The sequence below is a fragment of the Trichogramma pretiosum genome, unplaced genomic scaffold, assembly GCF_000599845.2.
Source record: "Trichogramma pretiosum strain Unisexual culture from Peru unplaced genomic scaffold, Tpre_2.0 scaffold74, whole genome shotgun sequence".
Taxonomy (NCBI): domain Eukaryota; kingdom Metazoa; phylum Arthropoda; class Insecta; order Hymenoptera; family Trichogrammatidae; genus Trichogramma; species Trichogramma pretiosum.
In genome coordinates, this window is record NW_019641708.1 from 222422 (window position 1) to 241282 (window position 18861).

Here is an 18861-nt window from a genome sequence, read left to right on the forward strand (position 1 = left end):
ATCTGAAAAAATCTGAAAAAAATTGAGGTTATGTTTTTTAATGCGAAAAATAACTGAAAAAATTTCCGAGTACTACATCGGCTCAAACTGCCGTATCTCGATTTTTGAAATTTTCAATAATTTTTTCTGAAGGCCTGAAGCACTCTAAAAATCTGAAAAAATTCAAGGTTGTTTGGATTGTGGAACAGTATTTTTATGAATTTTTTCAGATTTGTTACTTGCTTCATATCCTCAGAAAAAATATAGATCGAAAATGGACGTTTATACCGGAAGTGGGGGGTAGGAGGGGGGAGGGGGTCTAAAAATTTTTTTTTGGGACCTTTTTTCCATGTACTATAACATACCAAAAGCGCGTCAAGATCGGTGACATACGTGCGCACGGTTTTGCAAGAAAGTATTATTTTGACCCATATATATATATATTTTTTAAGTTCATCGTGTGTGCTTACTTTTGCGCGCTTATGCATACACACATGCAGGGATTGAGTCACGCGAGAACGAGAGAAGGAGAGAGAGGCGCGTTTATCCTGTCGGACACGAATTGCAAGGTGGAGACTATACACACACATATACATGTAGTATATACCTGGCAGCTCGCAGCATATTTCCGCGGCTCGTTACCTGATTCACGCGTGGTGGTGCTGGTGCGAGAGAGGAGATCGCTGCTTTTCGCACCTTTTTTTCGCGGCCGACACGACGCAAGGAGACGCGTCGCGCCGTTATAATACAAGTCTACCGCGTGAGTATGTATCTCGGCAATTATATATACCGCCCCGGTATATGCAACAATTATGCTTCGGTACACGCTCGTCTGCGCGTGTATAAATAAAAAATCTCTCCTTCGAGAGAGTACGAGAGAGAAGAAGGAGTGATGCTACTCAAGCTACACGCTGATGAAATTGCGCGCGAGGCATGCGTGTGATATGTACGTGCTTGTTGCGTTCGAGAGATCGGTCGTTGACACTGCAGGAGGCGCGCGCATGTGACGTAATCCATTTTATTATTATAAAACGCGAGCTTTTCGATTGGCGTCGAATGAGAACAAGAAAAAAAATCAATTTGATCCGCAAAGGAACATAAATGAAATTGCAAAGTAAATAAGCTCGCCGCGACGAAGAAAAGCTACTGCTAGGCTACACTACCGTACTACATCGAGAAGATACAACAGCACGTGCTCGAGCGCGTGCAATTGACGCACGATCTATAATACACAACGGAGTATACTTATGGAGCTTGCGCGCGCGGAAATTTCGAAGAGGGAAAAGCTGCTGCGACTTAATTAAGCGTCTCTCTCTCTCTCTCTCGCGCGGCAGCTATATCGTGTACAGAGCTCTCTCTATAAAGCGTTACCAAGTCGCTCGCTTCTTACGAACTCGAAGCTCTGCGCACGAAGCTGCACGCACTTCATTGTATATAGTCTCGATTGCAGCCTATAGCAGGCGTCTATTATATACGGTAATACATATATAGAAAACGCCCGGCGCTAACGAGAAGTCAAAGCTAGCTGCCGCTGGCAATCGCAGCACGAGCTGGCGAGCGAGTCTCCTGCGTCGCACGGGCACGCGTATAACGCACGCACACACACAAAGTCCGAGAGTCTCGTATATGTATACACCTAGACCGGCCCGACCATTGGGCGATCTACTGCGAGCTTGGTGTGCCTAATTGGCTTCGTAAGTCGTCGACGTTTATGAAAACGCACGCAGCAGCAGTGGTGACGACGACGACGAAGCCAATACGGCACGAGCGCGCGTGGCTATTTCTTCTATACTGCTACAACTCAGATTCGAGTATTATATACTAAATGCGGTTTCACGTGACCCACGCAGCAGTTGGTATATCAACCGCACTACGGTATAAGCAATTTTCCACGTGTACATTATAGCAGAGAGCCACCGAGCCGCTGCTGCTGCTGCTGCGTGGCTTTCCGGGATCGAGCCACTTGTCGTCGTCAGCTAGCTGCCTTGGTGTCTTTGTATTATGTTATAAGCGTGGTATATATACATCGTATAAATATAATACGGCACGTACACGGATCGATTCGCCAGTAGTAGTGGGCGCGACCGAGTCCCAGGACCGCTGCCTTAGTGCAGTAGCTCGCCAACGCGTTATTATTCCTATTATATAATACGCACACCCTTCAAATTGCTATATAATATACTCTAGGTTTCACGTGCGCGGCATTTGCAATCGTCGTCGTCGTCGTCAATTACAAAATCCAATTGCGCCCAGGGAACTTACGCCCCCCCGGAGCACAGCGCCACTCCAATACATATATAGGCGTGCTGCTGCTGCGCGTTTACAAGTATTTTTAATAAGGTCGCTGGCTCTCAAAGGAATTTTCCTTGCGGTGCTGCTGCTATATATACATGTTCGTCGTTCGCAGCTCACGTCTTCACGTCTGACTGGCAGAGAAAAAAAGGGAGAGAGACGTCCGACTGGCTGGCTGGCTGGAGCGCACACCGGTGAAAAGAGCCCCGGTATATAAAATGAAGGAAATTTTGCGCTGGGCGAAAAGCTCTCCGAGAGAGCTCCGCCGAGCGCACGATGGAGAGAAAAGAAAAGAAAACGAGCGCGCGCGCGGGTACTTTACAATAATGCGGCCCGGGAGTAAAGTGCGCGCAATCGAAGGAATATCGTGAATGCAGAGAAAAAAAGGACCTCGCGCTCACCGATCAGCGAGCAGCAGCAGCCACGCCAGGGGTTTTTCCTATATGCATAGTAGGTATAGTACTATTACTATTCGCTCGAAAGAAAAGTCGAAGAAAAACGATGTGAGAGACGACGAGAGAGACGAAATAGCGAAATAGAGAAATAAAGCTCCGGATCGCTGAGGGTACACACACACACACATATACTATATGAATACCTACGTTCACATGTATAAAATATATATAAGAGGGTAGTAGTGGCAGCTAGCAATATCCTGAGCGAATCCGTCATGTATGCCTAATCACTTTCCAGTCGACTCGGCACTCTACAAGCCCATTATCGGCGTCCCACCAGCTGGAAAATTACTCTTACGTTTTGGCCAATGCGCGTAGCAGCCGCCGCCGCCACCGTGCGAAGCTCGCCTCTCCACCATCCTCCTACCCATACACCCACCCCTCTACATACACACACCACCACACGCTTCACGTACACTTTTTACCTTTTTTTTTTGCCTTGTCAGGTTTTCGCGTAGTGTATAGACGAGCAATCGACGACGAAAATGTGCGCGCGCTTTACCGAGAGAGAGCGAGAGCTAATCGGCCGAACGAGACTCAAAATTGAGCTTTATTATGCGTCTCCTCCGTATATATTACGACTCGAGACGTATATCTACGGTTAACTGCGCGCAGATCGCGGAGGTATAAAGTGTAATTATATACAACTCGAGTTACAGATAGTAATAGTAGTAGCCTAGACGAGCTATTAGTTGGTCCGCTGGCGTTCGGTGTTTTATTATAAAATACACATAAAAGCACTGGTACACGGTGAATTGCCTTTTATATATTATTATACATGAATTATAAATTACACGTCGCAGCCATGGGCGCCACCACCGCGACGACCACTCGTGCGAATTAAAGCGCCGCCGAAGACGACGACGAATCGCGTTAACGAGCGCGCAAGTATAGTCGAGCGACTAATTGAGCTTGCACGATCATTATTATCATTATTATATCTATACATGCGGTAGCTGCGCGAATTGCGACTATAAGGTATAGAAAACGAGGCGCGCGTACCTATAAACGCCGAGAGAAAGAGACAGCTGTAGAGAATACATATATGCACGCGCGTGAGCTTGCAGCGAGAGATCCACCACGCGTGAATACGTACGTGTCATATTCGAGCGACGAGCTTGTTGGCGCCGCGCGCGTCTGTACTATACCCATTACATCGTACGCGCCCGCGTCCCTCTTTTGTGCGCACTGCTCGACGCGTGTGCTGTATATACGACGCGTAACATCGCGGCAACGCCTGTTACTGCGTACGTCGAAAAAAGGTGGCGAGCTTTTTTCGCGCGACTTCGCGAGGGCTCATTAATCAGCTCCAAGGCGGTGGCGGCTTATATGCACACATCGTCGTGTACACGTACGCGCGCTGCACTCGGCTCTCGACCCGCAGTTTTTTTTTTACTTTTTTTTTTACTTTTTTTTCGTTCATCACGAGAGATGCGCGCTACTCTCGTCCGACCCTCAGCAGACCCGCTGCAAGCAGCTTCTCTTTTGACGAATTTCTTTCTTTTTTTTTGCGCGCGTACGCGCACATAGACAATAATAATGTACTCCGTGAGTAGTATTACGCTCCTTTTCCTCGAGCCAGCGTCTTCGCGTATACATGTATACCCCTGCTCTCCTGTATATATATTTTCGTATGCACGTATAACAGTTACTTATCGCGAATGTCGCGTGTGCTTTTTTCTCTCTCGGACTCGCCATTCGTTTGTCTGTATATTCGCGTTATATCGTACGTACATCTCTATATACCGTCGGCTAAGAAAAAAGTCTCGCTGCACTGCGAACGAAAACGGAGCGCAGAGAGATGATCAGCCTAAAAAGGCTGCGTGTGTGCATCATAATCAAAGCGCGCGAGCGTGTGCCTTCGTCTCGACATTCGCGTCGCATCTCTTTATACTGATGAGAATTGCACAGCTAATAATTCGCCATTAACGCGGCATTTTCATTCTTTTTTTTTGCTTCTTCTCATCTCTTTTATCATTATGATGATTGTTCTTCTTTTTTCATTACTGTATGGAGCAGCAGCAAGCTTTGGTACATTCGTATAGAGTAGCTATCCTACGTGTGTAACTTAACTTCGCGTGGGCAGGCACGTATAGGACGGCTGGTCGGACACGTTGCGGAGTTAATTAGACTACGTGGGACTGCTGCTGCTGGTAGCTCGTGCTGCACAGTGTGTACAGGCCAGAAAAGGTCATCGAGGTAGACAAAGAATAAAAGAAGCTACTGCTGCTGCACGACGCGGAACCTAAAACGCGTACGCGCGGTACGACGGATATATACCTTACATAAATGCATACACACTGCTGAGAGAAAGCTGCGAAAGCTTTTTTTAATTAAGCTCTCGTGTGCTTTCTTCGTTGGCTCTCGCTTGCTCTCTAGCTGCAGTATCGATTGTAACGAAGTCGGGTGAGTATATATACGTACTTCGCTCGAAGTAAGAGTGCGCTATAATACTTTTCTCTCTTTCTACAGAGAGAGATAGAGAGCCATGCATATAACGCGCACATGCGGAATAGAATGGATGCGTCGTCGTCGTCGTCGGTCCCTCGGGGTTGCGCTGCTGCGGCTGTGGCTGTGTGTGTTGGCGGCACACGAGGAGTAGTTTGCTCAGAGAAATGACGAGGCACCCACGAACGAAGACCCCTTGACCCCACTCAACATCAGCAGCAGCAGTAGTGTTCCACCCGCTTCCGCACACTACAGTATATATAGTAGTACTTGGGAAGCGCGCTGCTCTCTCGCTCTGCACCCGGTATGAGGCACACGCCCCGCTGATTAGCCTAATGGTGAGCTCTCTCGCTCCTCTACTTCTCTCTACTCAACGCCAATTCGTCGGAGCAGCAGCAGCAGCTTCTCTCTCTTTCCTCGAGCTGCTGCTGCTGCTCTTGTGCAGTGGCTCTCTGCGTACATATTTATAAAACATGCTGGCGCAGGGACAATTTCGCGAAGAGAGAACCCGAGAGTCTATTTGTATTGCCGTATATATAGCGAGGCCGCTCGCGCGTGTCTTCTGGCTTAAATACCCATCCAGCGTTTGACTATATAAAAAAAAGATATGGATTCTTTTCCCGCGACGTAATTAAGTTGAAACGAGGAAACGATGATGAACCGCGAAATTGTGTATACGAAAATATATATCCCCCGAAATTTCGAGATATAATCATTACTGTACTCACCGGCAGCCGCTGCAGCTTTCCCAGCGTCCAGGCTTCCGTAGGGCGGTATGCCCATGTGCGCCGGCGGTGGCTGCGACAAGTGATCGCCGTTCGAACAGAAAAACGGCAGTCCGCTCGGATGCGCCCCCGCCAGACCCATTTTGCTTGCCTGCAACGAGAAAGAGAGAAGAAAAAATACGATTATTACATGTAGTAGTTCGAGAGCTTTATTCGGATGAGTAAAAAAATAAAAAAATATATTTAAGCGTCTCGATCCGCTATAAAGTGCGCGACGCGAAAAAAGGAGGGTGAAAAAGCTCGCAGAAAAGATTTGCATTATCGGGTGAAAAACTCGCTCGAGTCGTTGAGTTTTTCGGTGAATGCTCAGCGGGAGCTATATACTGTACGTCCTGCTTATGGATATATATATTTGGCTCGCTAGCTCGTCTATTACGTCGCCCATGCTCTGCCGAGTTTACATAGTAAATTGGAAGGTTCAGCGGCGACGGTGACGACGACGACGAGGCACCCCTTTTGCATTTTATTCCCCGTCGTCGTCGTCGTCGTAGTCGTAGTCGTCGTTGGCGGCGGCGGCGACGGCCAACAAGCCGTGAGTCCGTGTACGTGCATATATAGCCACACACATACACGTACGCATGCCGTACAAGGTATATATACAGCATACATACATAGTCAGGCCTTCAGCGACGCGTAAGCCACGAGAGAGAGAGCGAAGGGGGAGGGTAGCAGCAGCAGCAGCAGCTCTTTGATCTCGTCTTCCGCCTGCTGAAAATGCTTTTCTCCGCGCGCTCGCTCGCCCACCCACCCGCCAGCGCATATGATCTCTCTCTCTCTCTCCTAGTCCAATGGAAAAATAAAATAAAAAAAAAAAAGCTCACCCATCTTTGTCGCCTCGCACAGCGAGCAAAGATTCGATAACGAAATCGCATCTACGACGCCGCCACTACTACTACTCTATCGCCCTGGTCCGCGTAATTGCTTCGCAGCAGCAACAGCAGCGGCAGCAGCGATGCTTGTATACGAGCAGCGATTTTTCCTCCTTTTTTTTCTTTCTTTTTCTTATACTTGGTTCTTTTTCTGTATTTCATATTCATCGCACTCGAGCAGACAGATAACGAACGATGGTTATATGTATATAGGAGGAGGAGGAGAGAGAAAGCTTGGAGCTTTTTAGAGGTGCTGCCGAGAGTCGGAGGAGGTGCTATATATTATACGTATACAAGAGAAAGAGGCGTGTGCATTGTATAAACGTTTTCGCATATATTATATATATAAAACGTCGATCGTGTCTCAACGACGATATCCTACCTACGAGGGGCTGTTAATAAGCTTCCTCGAAAACCAAAAAAGGCCTCGACGCAGCGCTTAAACGAGCCCTGCACACAGAAAGCGAAAGAAGAAGATGAATAATTTTTCTGCTACTCAAAAGTGTACGCGATCGCGGAGGGCGGGGGGGTGGACGCGACGAGGACGACGCTGCTGCTGCTGCACGTCGAGTTAACTCAAGCACGAGATTTACAAAGCTCGGAAATTCTACCGTCGGCACCGTCTCTTTATTTCTCTACTACTCTGCGCCCTTGAGTCCTTGCAGCAGCGCCAAGCAGCAGGCAGGGCTGAAGCACCATTATTGGCACGCGGCGCGGGCTTTCTATGTACATATATATATCGTGTCGTCGTCGTCAATCGTCTTCATCTCGACGTTTTACCAATTTGAATGAGGTATATTCAAGAATCGTCGATGTGCTGTATAGACTGCTCCGCTCGCGCGCGCGCTTGGTTTGACAAAGCTAATTAGCCCAAAACACATCGACGACGACGACGATCTGTACTGCAGGCAGAGAGAGAGAAAACGAGAGGTGTGAGTAACAACGAGCCGACGGAGGGAGCGCGTTGACTTCTCCTCCTCTCGACCCTCTCTCTCTCTCTCCCCAACGCGCCCCGTACACATTTCCCCTCGCAGCCTCGACTCGGGCAGATCCTCCCGCTGCTCGTATAGTACGTGTGTTTTAATATTCCCCCCCGCCGCCGCGATCGATAAGCGCTATAAAGTTTTCTCAGCGACGACGACGACGACGACGACGACAGTCAGGCCTTACCATTAACGTGGCTGTGGAGCGCATCGCTCTGACGGCCAGCAAAAAGCCCGGATCCAGCGGCTCGGTCTCCATCCAGTCGAGCACCCGCGACAGATGGCCGATGGCTTCCCTCGCCGTGGGCACCATCTTCCTCTTCTTGACCTCCTCCTCCTCCTCCTGGCTACAGTCCAGCTGAGCGGTCCGGTGGTCCTCTTCGTCGACGGGCTCGCTTTTGGCGGTGGAACAGTGGAATCGAGCCTGCTCGCTCTCCTTGTCCCGGAGCCAATCTTGTACTTGGGCCTCGGTCGCGTCCAAGCCCGCCAGCCGAGAGAAACGTCTCAGCTCGTCCAGCAGCTGCTGCCGACGATGCTGCTCCTCGTCCTCCTCGTGACTGCTTTTCCAGCAGAGACTGAAGGTTTTGGGCCTGATCGCCAGCCAGGCCCGATGCAGCTCGGCGAAGGCCTCCTTCAGCGAGAAGTCCTTGACGTGCTTGATCACCGTCTCTCGACGATGATCGTCGTCGGCTACCTCGTCTAGCTCGCTGCTGCACAGGGCCTCGAAGAGCAGAGACACGGCCAGCCTCGCGCGCAGCTCTTGACCGACGAATCTCGACTCGACGTCGTGCTCCTGCCTCGAGACGACGATCAGTTTGACCATCGACGATCCCAGATCCCTCACCGCCTCGGGCAGCAGATAGTCGGCGTCGTCGCGCTCGATCGCCAGCACGACGCCCTCGGGGTGCAGCGAGGTCGCGCTCGGCACGAACTCCTCGCGCAGCCACCACAGGAAGAGGTCGGCGGTGAGGGCCGCGCGGCCGCCGCCCGCGTACACCACCGGCTGGCTGATCATGTTGACGTCGCGCAGACAGGCGGGTCGCCACTCGCGGCCCACCACCAGGAGTCGCGTACGATGGCGGCCCGCGCGATCCGTGGCGCCGAGCAGCCAGACGCGCTCGGGGGCGCCGCCCTGGGCCGTCGAGCGAAGACCGGGCAGGTCCCGCCAGTCGAGGAACAGCACGTGGGCCAGGTAAACGTTGTCGTTCCCATTGCCGTCGAGGAAGCTCTGCTGCTCCAGTAAGGAGCGTGACTTGCTACCTTGTCGCAGGTCTTTGGGCGAGTCCTGCTCCTCGTGTCCAACATTGCGCTCGGATGAATCGATGGCCAGCTCGTCGTCGTGGTAGGCATCCTCGAGTCCGCGTCGAGGTGTCTCCACCCACCGATCGAAGTCTGCTGCACCTCCGTTGGTATCCACCGCCGCCGCCGTCGCCGCCACCACCGGCAGCAGCAGCAGCTTGGGGCGCATGCGCGGCGGCGAATCGCGGCATCGACCATCGTAGTGTACCACAGCTTCAGAAGCTCGATCCGTCCGTTCTAGCTCGCGCCTCCTTCGGCCAGCTTCTACCACTGCCACTGCTGCTGCTGCTGTATCCGTCGACTCGGAGCTCGTGGCCGAGGGTATAAGTGGCTGTAGCTGATCGTCGGTGGACTCTACCTCGCTGCCGCTGCTGTTGCCGCTACTCCGGCAGCTCGGCGACATGATACGAACTCTTCACTCCGGCTTCTTCATCGCGAACGAACGACGACGACGACACTACCTCCGTGGATTCCAGGATTGCGGTATTTTGTTGTAAATAACCGCGAATGGGCGAGCGACTGTATAGCTCAGCCAGAGACAGCGACGCGTACTACGCGAGCTCCTCGCTACCGAACGATGACTGGAGCGTCGGCTTGTGACAAGGCCGTTGAAGGCCGAAGCGGGAACTAGTCTCGCTCTCGCTCTCTCTCTCGCTCGCTCGTCGCAAAGCTTTGATGTACCGGCGGCTCTCCTCTCTCTGTGCGCGCACAAAGGCGCAAAAGCTCGCTATAGCAGACAGGCAGACAGGCAGGCAGGCTGCGATGCGCTGCTGCGAAGCCCAGGTCCCGTGCTCGGCGGCGGCGGCTGCTGCTGCCGGGTATAGAGCAGCAGCTTGTACATCCCCCCGCCCCGGGTTCTGTGTGTGTGTGTGTGTGTGTGTGTATGAGAGATAGAGAGAGAACGCGAAAGCGAGCGGGATGATGCGCCACGCGGATGAATGCGCGCGCGAAGGACAGAGCGAGAGATACACGCGGTGGTGGCGGCGGCAGCAGCAGCGGCGGCGGAAGAGCAACAGAGACGGGAGCGAGCGAGGATCCTGTATACACTGCTATGTGCGTGTGTGTGTGTACGTAATAGCATGTACACGAATGACAGAGATGGAGCGAGCATCCAGTTCCGCGGCAGGCAGACTCTCTCTCTCCCTCGCTGTGTATAAAGGTACAGCTCGCGACGAGAGCAACCCCCTAATAATGTACGTGGCGCGTTTCGCGTGTCGATCATCCCGATATATCTGCGCAACGAAGGGGCAGCACCCTGCAAATTTACCGGGTATTACGTTACTCGCGACTTATTGCTTTAAAAAAAGCGGGATATTAGAGATAGATATCTGCTAGAGCTTGCGAGCTTTGCGCTGCTAAACTGCGCCTTTGGTAATTATAATAAAATCTTTGTCAAGTATTTTCTTCTATATGAATTATACGATCAACGAAGAGAAAAAAAAATTGTCATTCGTTCGATGCGATTTTTTGTCAAAGAGTCAGCCATATATATATATATTCGAGTTAATACAAGCGTGCGTAACGTGTACACAATAGACGCACTCGAACGTCCAAGTACGAGAAGAGAAGTACGATGCTATGAATTTACGAAAAGATCAAGCTAGCCTACGCTCCAAAGCTCCACAGCTGCTTTTTATGGTCTCCTTCTGAGGACGAGGAAAAGCGTCTTTCGCTCGAGACACTCGAAGGTGTAATGTCACGTATACGCGTGTCCGAAGATGCCGATATTGGTCAACGAGCTTTCGATCGCGACTGTATATCCCAATGAAGTACGTACGTAATCTTGAAGCTTTGAGGCTCCCCCGTACACGCACGCAGGTGAAAATTGACTAACGAAGCAAAAGAGAAAGTCCACGCGCTTGGCGATAGCAACAATGGAGCGGTGCACTGCTGTTGCTGCCGCTACACGACACTCAACCATAGCTGGCGTCGACACTTCTGCCGCATGCGTAAATATATACACAACGAGTAACAACAATCGCCGCGCACCTTTTTAACTTCGTTTATTATTTTTAGCGTTATTGTTATCATCACAGACAGAGGTGCTTTGTTTTGACTTTCGACGCTCGCACAGTCGCGAAGATGTGCTGTTACAGTATATAAACGTGACGCAATAAAAAAATATTGCGCCTACATTTTACCATTATAACGTTGAACGCGAAACGCGACTTTTGCGCAAAGACACACACGAGCAAAATAAACGTCTCGCTTGTTACACGCGCGATACGTATACTCCTCTTTTTGTTGCGCCTACCTGCGCACACGCGTCTGCTGTGCACGAGAGAAGTGAAATAACGTTACGAAATAAGCTGTCTGCGCCTGTCGGTACACACATACACACACACGCAACGTATATATACTCTCGGGGGCTGCCTCTCGCTCGCTCGTTCAATCTCTTCTATAATTAACAAGTGGCAAGTTCAATGCTCGAGTTCGTTTTAAACGCGCGCGGATCGCTGCGTCGAGGCTGCATCACGATTGTGTACTCGAATCCAACTGACACAGCGGCCCCCCCCGTGCGTAATTAATAAACCTCTATTAATTTCGCGCGTATATTTATTTATGTATGTATAATATAGCCATACTTGCCAGAGCGAGCGCGAGCGCGCTCCTCGATACGTATGCGAAGCTTCTGGTTCTATGCTTCGCTGGATTAATTATCAACCCGGAATCATATGTGTATTATATTCGATTAGTCGCTTGGTTGGACGTAACTTTTTCGTTATTGCGCTAATAACGGATTATTATAATAACGGAAATATCTACCAGCCAATAAAAGTTGCAATTTTCGATTGTTTGTGTAGTCATCGCTAAGACGGAGCAAAAAAAAAGTCAACGGATAAGCCGATTCTGCAACAATGGGGCGTGTATAATATATTGGAAGCACTCGAAGAGTAGCGCGCAGAAAAATTCGCTCGATTGGTCGCACCTGTGCCGAACGTATTTTACATTCGTAGGTCTTCTCTTCATGTACCTCGAATAAGACACGCTAGAAAACATCTTCTTTTCTTCCCTCTTTTTTTTTGCATCTCGCGAAACGTAACGGTGCAGTACAAAAGATTGTAACGCAGCAGCAGCAGCGGCAACTCTCAGGGCTGTAAACAGAGGTGGCGAGAGCGTAAGCGAGGGCTTTTCTCTCTCGGTATAAGCATGCCTATATAGCTGCTGCTGATGTTCGAGAGGGAGAAAGCTCTCTCTCTCCCCGAAGAAAATCGTGAGGGGGTAAAGAGGGGGAGAGAGAGATCTGCCACTGCTGCTGCTACTCTCCCTCCAAATTGGACCTATGGAGCTTGAATGGGAAATCGCGTCGGAGGCGGCGCGATGGCCGAGACTGCGTTGCTCCGTTGCCAAGGTGACGACGCGCGCGCGCGCGCGCCCGAGAGGCGGCGGTAGCGCACCCCCGCTTTTCCGCCAGCTTTCACCGCTGCCGGGGCTCTATGGGGCCGGCCTATGTGTGCCGCAGCAGCAGCAGCGGCAGCGTAGGTGGGGAATATCGCCGGCGCTCTACCTCTTCAACCCTTTCAGCAGCAGCAGCCACCCCTCGGTGTCGACAGCAGCAGCAGCATCCAGTATATGTATACGACGTGCGCATAAGCTTCTCTACTACTACTACACGCACGAATTTCTTCGTCTTTTTTCGTGTGTATTTTACGCTCTTTTTTTTTCGTTGGCCTCCCCTGCGTACACCTGAATAATCTCGACTCTGCACGTTTCTCTCTGCCTCTGCCTCTAAAATCTCTCGGGACGTTGTGTACAGCGTACCTTGGTTTTCTCGACTTTGGCTCAATCAATATTTATATGCTGGGAAAATTCTCTATCTCGCTCTCTGTGCCTGCTGGTGTGTTTTGTTTTTCAGACATTCGAACCTCTCTCTCTTGTGCATCCGTGTCTCAGGGTCGAGTAAAAATTCTCCTTTTTTTCAGAATGAAAAAATCGAACTAGATAACCGAATACGAATCATATCGTCAAGATTATGATGGAAGAATTACTCGTAGCACACCGTAGGCACGAGTCAAATGAAAAAAGCTCACGCTGCATCTTTATGTGTCCACGATCACGGAGCAGCCATATTAGCATCTTTTAAATAATTGCAAATTTTTTGCCCAAGTTGCCGAGCAAGCGGGTGACGTTATATACGCTATACATGCTTCATACATCATGGAGAAGAAACTCTCACACACACGTACGCGCGCGCGAATTCGACTAGCAGTAGTAGTAGTAATGGCAGAGAGGGAGACTTTGGGGCTGGCGGGGAGCCAAGTGGAAGCTGCGGCCAATCCGAAGGAGTCGTCACCATGGCTACCCCGCGGGTGGTGTATGCTGCCGCTGCCTAGCTATGCCGCAGCGGCAGGCCTGTCCAGGCCAGTCCAGTCTCGTTGGCTTCTCTCGTCTCTACTTGCCGTACTACCCCTTTTAGAGAGCGTATAGCCCACCCTTATAACCTACGCCTCACCCACGCCACCCTTTCAGCCTCTCCCTCGCTCGCTCGCTCGCTATCTTCATCTCTCTCTCTCTCTCTCTCTACTTGTACACTCTTATGAAACAACAACTCGGCTTAACCCACTTTTCCAAGACGGTCAACTTGGGCTGCTGCTGCATCGCAAAACTTCAGGGGGGTTGACGTGTATCGCTTATATCTATACACAATTCCGAAGAAGAAGAAGACTTTCTTTGCCAACTCGCAAACGCCGCGATGCACGCACACACACACACAAATACATACACAAGTGGCAAACTACTTTTCTCGATTTCGTGCCCACCACGATCGTAATTGTGCGCGAAATAAAAAAAAAAGAAGAAGTAAGTAAGTAAGTAAGTTCGCGGCTAAAGAGCTCCGCTTGCCGTCTATGAATTCGTAAGCGACGGCCGGTATATATGACTTGCTTTTCGTATATATGCGGGCGTGCAGGTGTCAAAATTAAATTACGTAACGACGTAATTTTTAAAATAACATTTAAAGGTCACTAGATTCGCTCGTGTACGAGCTATATTATATATCGCTTTACGAGTTTCTGGGCTATTTAACCCCTGACGCTCGGTGATTACGCTCAAAAGCGATGAAAGAGAGAGAGAGAGAAACAAAATGCGAAAAGAACGCGTTAAAAAGAAAGGTGTGGCGATGAAGGAAAATACAGGGGGGGCTATAAGTTAAGAGTCTACTAAGAGCGGCAGCGGCAGCAGCAGCGATGAATGAAAGCGAGCCTAGCCAATTCAGCCGAGAGAGAGAGAGGCAAGCCTATAATTTTGCTTTTATGAAAGCGTCACGCTCGGACGTAGGAGGCGCACACATACACGCGAAACGTTTATCGTCGAGCCACCGCGCCACCAGCAGCAGCAGCACGACGCACATGTTGTACCGTCGCCGCCGAGCGAGCATCGATCCTATAATTCACGGCTAAGTGATTCCCGTGTACTTTATTATTTGATTCTCTGAAATCCCGTTAAAACTTTTAAATGCCCTCGCGTGTGTAAATCTCGCAGATTTATATGTATAATGCACACACACACACGCATACGGACACGAGGTAGAGTTCTGTTAACACCGTGTTGGTTTTTTTCTCTTTCTCTCTCTCGTTCTCTTCGCTGGGGCTTTTTGACGCACTAGCTAGTTTTTTTTGTGTGCGTTCTTTCTTGCTTTACACTTTGTTTCTTCTATTATAGCCCGTGCGCGCAGAATTTCTCGCGCGCGGCAAAGACACTCATGGTCATAAACGCGCGCGATTATTCAATGGAGAATATTGTGCGCGCGTTGTACAAATACACCGGTAGATCGTACTTGCGAACATCGAGAGAATGATATTTTCTCTATATTTTTAATGAGTAAGTCGAAAAGTGGCGAGCAAAAAAAGATGTATCAGTGAACTCGGAGCACTCCCGCGCACAAGTTTGCATCTCCGAGAGATATAAGCACTGCTGCCACTTCGTCTTCCCAAAGCCTTTATTATTATATACCCGCGGACGTATACTGGAACAAAAGTTTACGTTCGTTCTCGTTCTCATCGAAAGTAAATCCCCATTGCGCGTCTGCAATCCGAACTCTTTGAAAATTTCTGCTGCTGCTGCTGCTGCTCCGTACCTTGACCCGCTTCTCACTTGCGTACAGAAGTGGTGTATACGCGAGTACAACACCGCGTTATTTGCTTTGCGACTTAATTGCCAGGCTGCTGCTGCCACCGCTACTGCACATAGTCACCGATTCATATCGATGTATATAATTTTAGTTTTCAACTTGCGACTATATACGTGTGCGATTCGCGCGGCTACGCAACTGAAACTTTTAACAGGAGCACGCCAGAGCTCGGGCGTAAATCGAATTCGAGAATGAATATCGAAGGAGATTCCATCGAGATGTAATGAGCAAATAAAAATGTTGCACACAGACACAGATAATAATATAATATTAAAGCTTTGTCAGCTGTTCGAAAGGCGCACGACTAGACGCCTCCGCTCGGATGAAAAGACCCGAGTTTTGTTTTATAAACATGTATATACGTATACACGCAGCATCAGGCGGCCGCGCGTCGTGTTTTCTGCGCGCTGCATATATAGCGGCGCAGCTTCGGAAGCCGAGAGAGACTGTGCGCTATGTACGCAATCAACGTACGAGCGTTTGATCTACCGTGAAATCTCGCGACGCGTTATGCAAACATAATCTGCTGCTGCTACTGCTGCCGCCGCCGCTGCCGCCGTGCACTGTTAGTTTTTATACTCTTTACAATCCTAATTCTTTTCTTTTTACACAAATATAGCGAAAGAGAAAAAATAATAATTCATTGCAGTAAAGAAGACAGCAAGTCATTCTACTTTTCGCTACGAATATCGTTCAAGCTCGGTCGAATAATAATTAAAAATTTTAGACCTCGCAGCGAGATGCGGATCGAGATTTGCGCGAGGTAGATGCGATAGTTACAGAGCTGTGCGCCACGAAGGTCAGGGGCCGAAGTTAAAGTTCGTATATATTCGGTCGGCCGCAGGATATGTACACGTATATAGACACTGCAGCACAGGATCAAAGAGCATATCGTATATACGCGTAAATGTGTGTGAGTGTGTAATGTCTGGGCTGAAGACCGACTGTCGAGTATTTTACACGTATGTGCATATACGTTAAAAGTTGTAACAAGAGGGACGCGCATATATAGAAAAGCGACGAGCGAGCGAGGCGACAACGAGTAAATTTGATTATCGTTCCAGCTCGGTCATCCCGTATACGTATAGATATACTCTCGCACACACATTTATAATATATTTTCGATTTATACAACAAGTTTATCACATAACCGTATAGTATATATTTAATAATATGCGGGTGTGCGTGAAGAGTATATAGCGCTATAGGCAAATATTCCTCGGCCGCCGCGACTACTATACGCGACTTTGGCATACTTCTCCGCAGTTTGCGCATACCTAAAGCTCGGCAACGCGCTCGACGCGGCGGCGCACCTCTCGTATATATACGTAAATGCACACCGAGAGCCCCAGCGGCTTCTCCAACTTTCGGTCGTCTTCCGAGCGCCAAGCCGTGCAGCAGCAGCAACTCGATCGATGCTGTTGCTTGCTCGCTCTCTCTCCTCTCCTCTCGCGCGCGAACTTTGCCCAAGTACACACACACACACACACACATGCGTACTTAGCGGAACAGCAACTGCCAGACGCAAGTTTCGCGCGCGCGCAAGTACGCAAGTAAAATTTAAAATTTTAATATAATATATAATATATCAAACGTGTGGGTGTACGATGCCTTGGACAACGTATTATTATTATAACAGTTTAACCTGCCTGCCTCGTGCTCGTTTCTGCACCGCTAATTTTCGGGGTAGCTCCTCTTCTCTACCTTATTTTATTTTATTTTTTCACTCTTTTTTCTTTCAAAAGCTAAAAATGTTATATACGCCGTAAGTATTACACGACGAGGCAGCTCGAGATATATACCTATATATACGTACGTCGTTTATGGGCGTGTGTATAGTGTACGCGCAAGTGCAGACACACGGCTCCAAGCTAGGCTGCTGCAAGTACGCGGCTCACTCTCGGTGTATAACCCCGTGCACACACACACACACACACACACAGAGGCTATATATATGTGCGAATATTCATGGGCGGCGGTAACGAGCTCCGTCAGCCAAATACGTAAAGCTTGCACGTCGCTATACACATACATCCTCACACCCTATATACACGAGGCCCCACGTCAGCAGCAGCAGCAGCAAGATTTTCGCGCGTTGGCTCGGCTCCACACAGCGTATATGTATATATGCACGTATACATTATACACATGCACACACGTACACACACTCGTGGGTAGGGAAAGTAACGGCCGGGTTAAACGGGCGACGACTATATGCGCGGGAGATCAAAGTCAAACTCGTATTAGAGAGCGGCGCGTGTAAGCTGGTAGCAGCAGCGCGGCAAGCTAAGTGAGAGAGAGCGAGTGCACTACACCGAGCGAGAGCGAAAGAGAGAAAGAGAGAGAGAGAGAGAGAAAAAGCAGAGGAAAGCTCGGGTGGAAGAAACTCACCGAATTTTCTCGGCTCTGTGCCCGCCGACGGCGACGGCGACTGTAGTACGACGTATAAAATACGGCGACGTAGGGACGTGACGGGGCTGCTGCTGCTGCTCCAGGGGGTAAAAAAAAACCTAATTACAAAATTTTCGAAGGAGCTTGAGCGCGCGCGAATATGGTATATATATCGTCGTGAGCTTGCGAGCGAGCGAGCTTTTAATGTATACCAGAAATGTACGCGCGCGCTGCAAATGAGGCAACGCGTAGAGAGAGAGAGAGAGCTACGAAAGCGATGATTATTATGAAAATGACTCTCGGTGGTGTACGGAGCTTTTTGCGCGCGGAGCGTGTAAAATCCGCAGTGATTTATATGGTAATGATGATTTTCAGTCCCTTACGCGCGCGCTACGAGCGTATCGATTTCGAGTGTAATCCGTTCCACGCGCAGCACCTGATTATCGTGGATTAAAATGTGAAAAGCTCCAATTAGTGCGCGTAAAGCTTTATCGAAGAATCGATCGCGCGCGGGTACTCGAAGAAAACAAAATTGACTTTGTGTCGACGCTTACCGAATTGCTCTAGCGCGTCAAGGGTTTGGAATTGTAACTCAGCACCGAAGTCGCGATAAATTATATCGAGAGATGCGTCCTCGTGATATTATACGCGAGAATCTGTGTACTCTGACAAATGAGCAAGTTTAATCAATCACGATATAGAGGCAGAGAGCGATTCCCAACTGATTTCACATGGAAACAGAAAAAGAGAGAGGGAGAGAGAGCACGGGACGTTGCAGGAGCCACGCGTGGGTCGTGCATTATGGGGTGGTTACATTACACACGCACTCACAGTACTACACAAGGGCCAAGGCAAAAAGCTTACGACGACGACGACGACGCGATACCGAGGACTCGACAATGGTCGTCGTCGTCGTCGTCATAGCTCTCGGACTTTCGACGTCCAAACATGGCCCTGTTAGCGAAATGAATACCGTAGTCGTCGGGATCTCGTACATCTCGTTTTATGTATTTGTAAAAAAAAAGGAGGGCTGGCATCATACGTACCTAGCGCTGCTTTATATATATTGTATACAAGCCGGCGTGGAGTCGACAATGCCACTGAATACAACACCGCACGTATGAACTAGGAAGGCGCGAGCTTGGACCGTGTCTGTGCGTTTGTGTGTGTGTGTGTGTGTGTGTGTTTACTACTACGGGCAAGTGCGCGTGTATCATTGTGTCGGATCTC

At 49.5% G+C, this 18861-nt stretch overlaps 1 protein-coding gene across 4 annotated transcripts in view; it reads right to left on the reverse strand.

The window, feature by feature from the left end:
• The window catches only part of LOC106659629 (protein pangolin, isoforms A/H/I/S), a 130993-nt gene that overhangs the window by 17700 nt on the left and 94432 nt on the right, over window positions 1-18861 (reverse strand). For all 4 annotated transcript variants that reach the window (XM_014382266.2, XM_014382265.2, XM_014382269.2 and 1 more), the window contains exon 4: window positions 5903-6050. In XM_014382266.2, the coding sequence (XP_014237752.1) occupies window positions 5903-6050 (148 nt within the window). The remainder of the gene's footprint in view (window positions 1-5902; window positions 6051-18861) is intronic.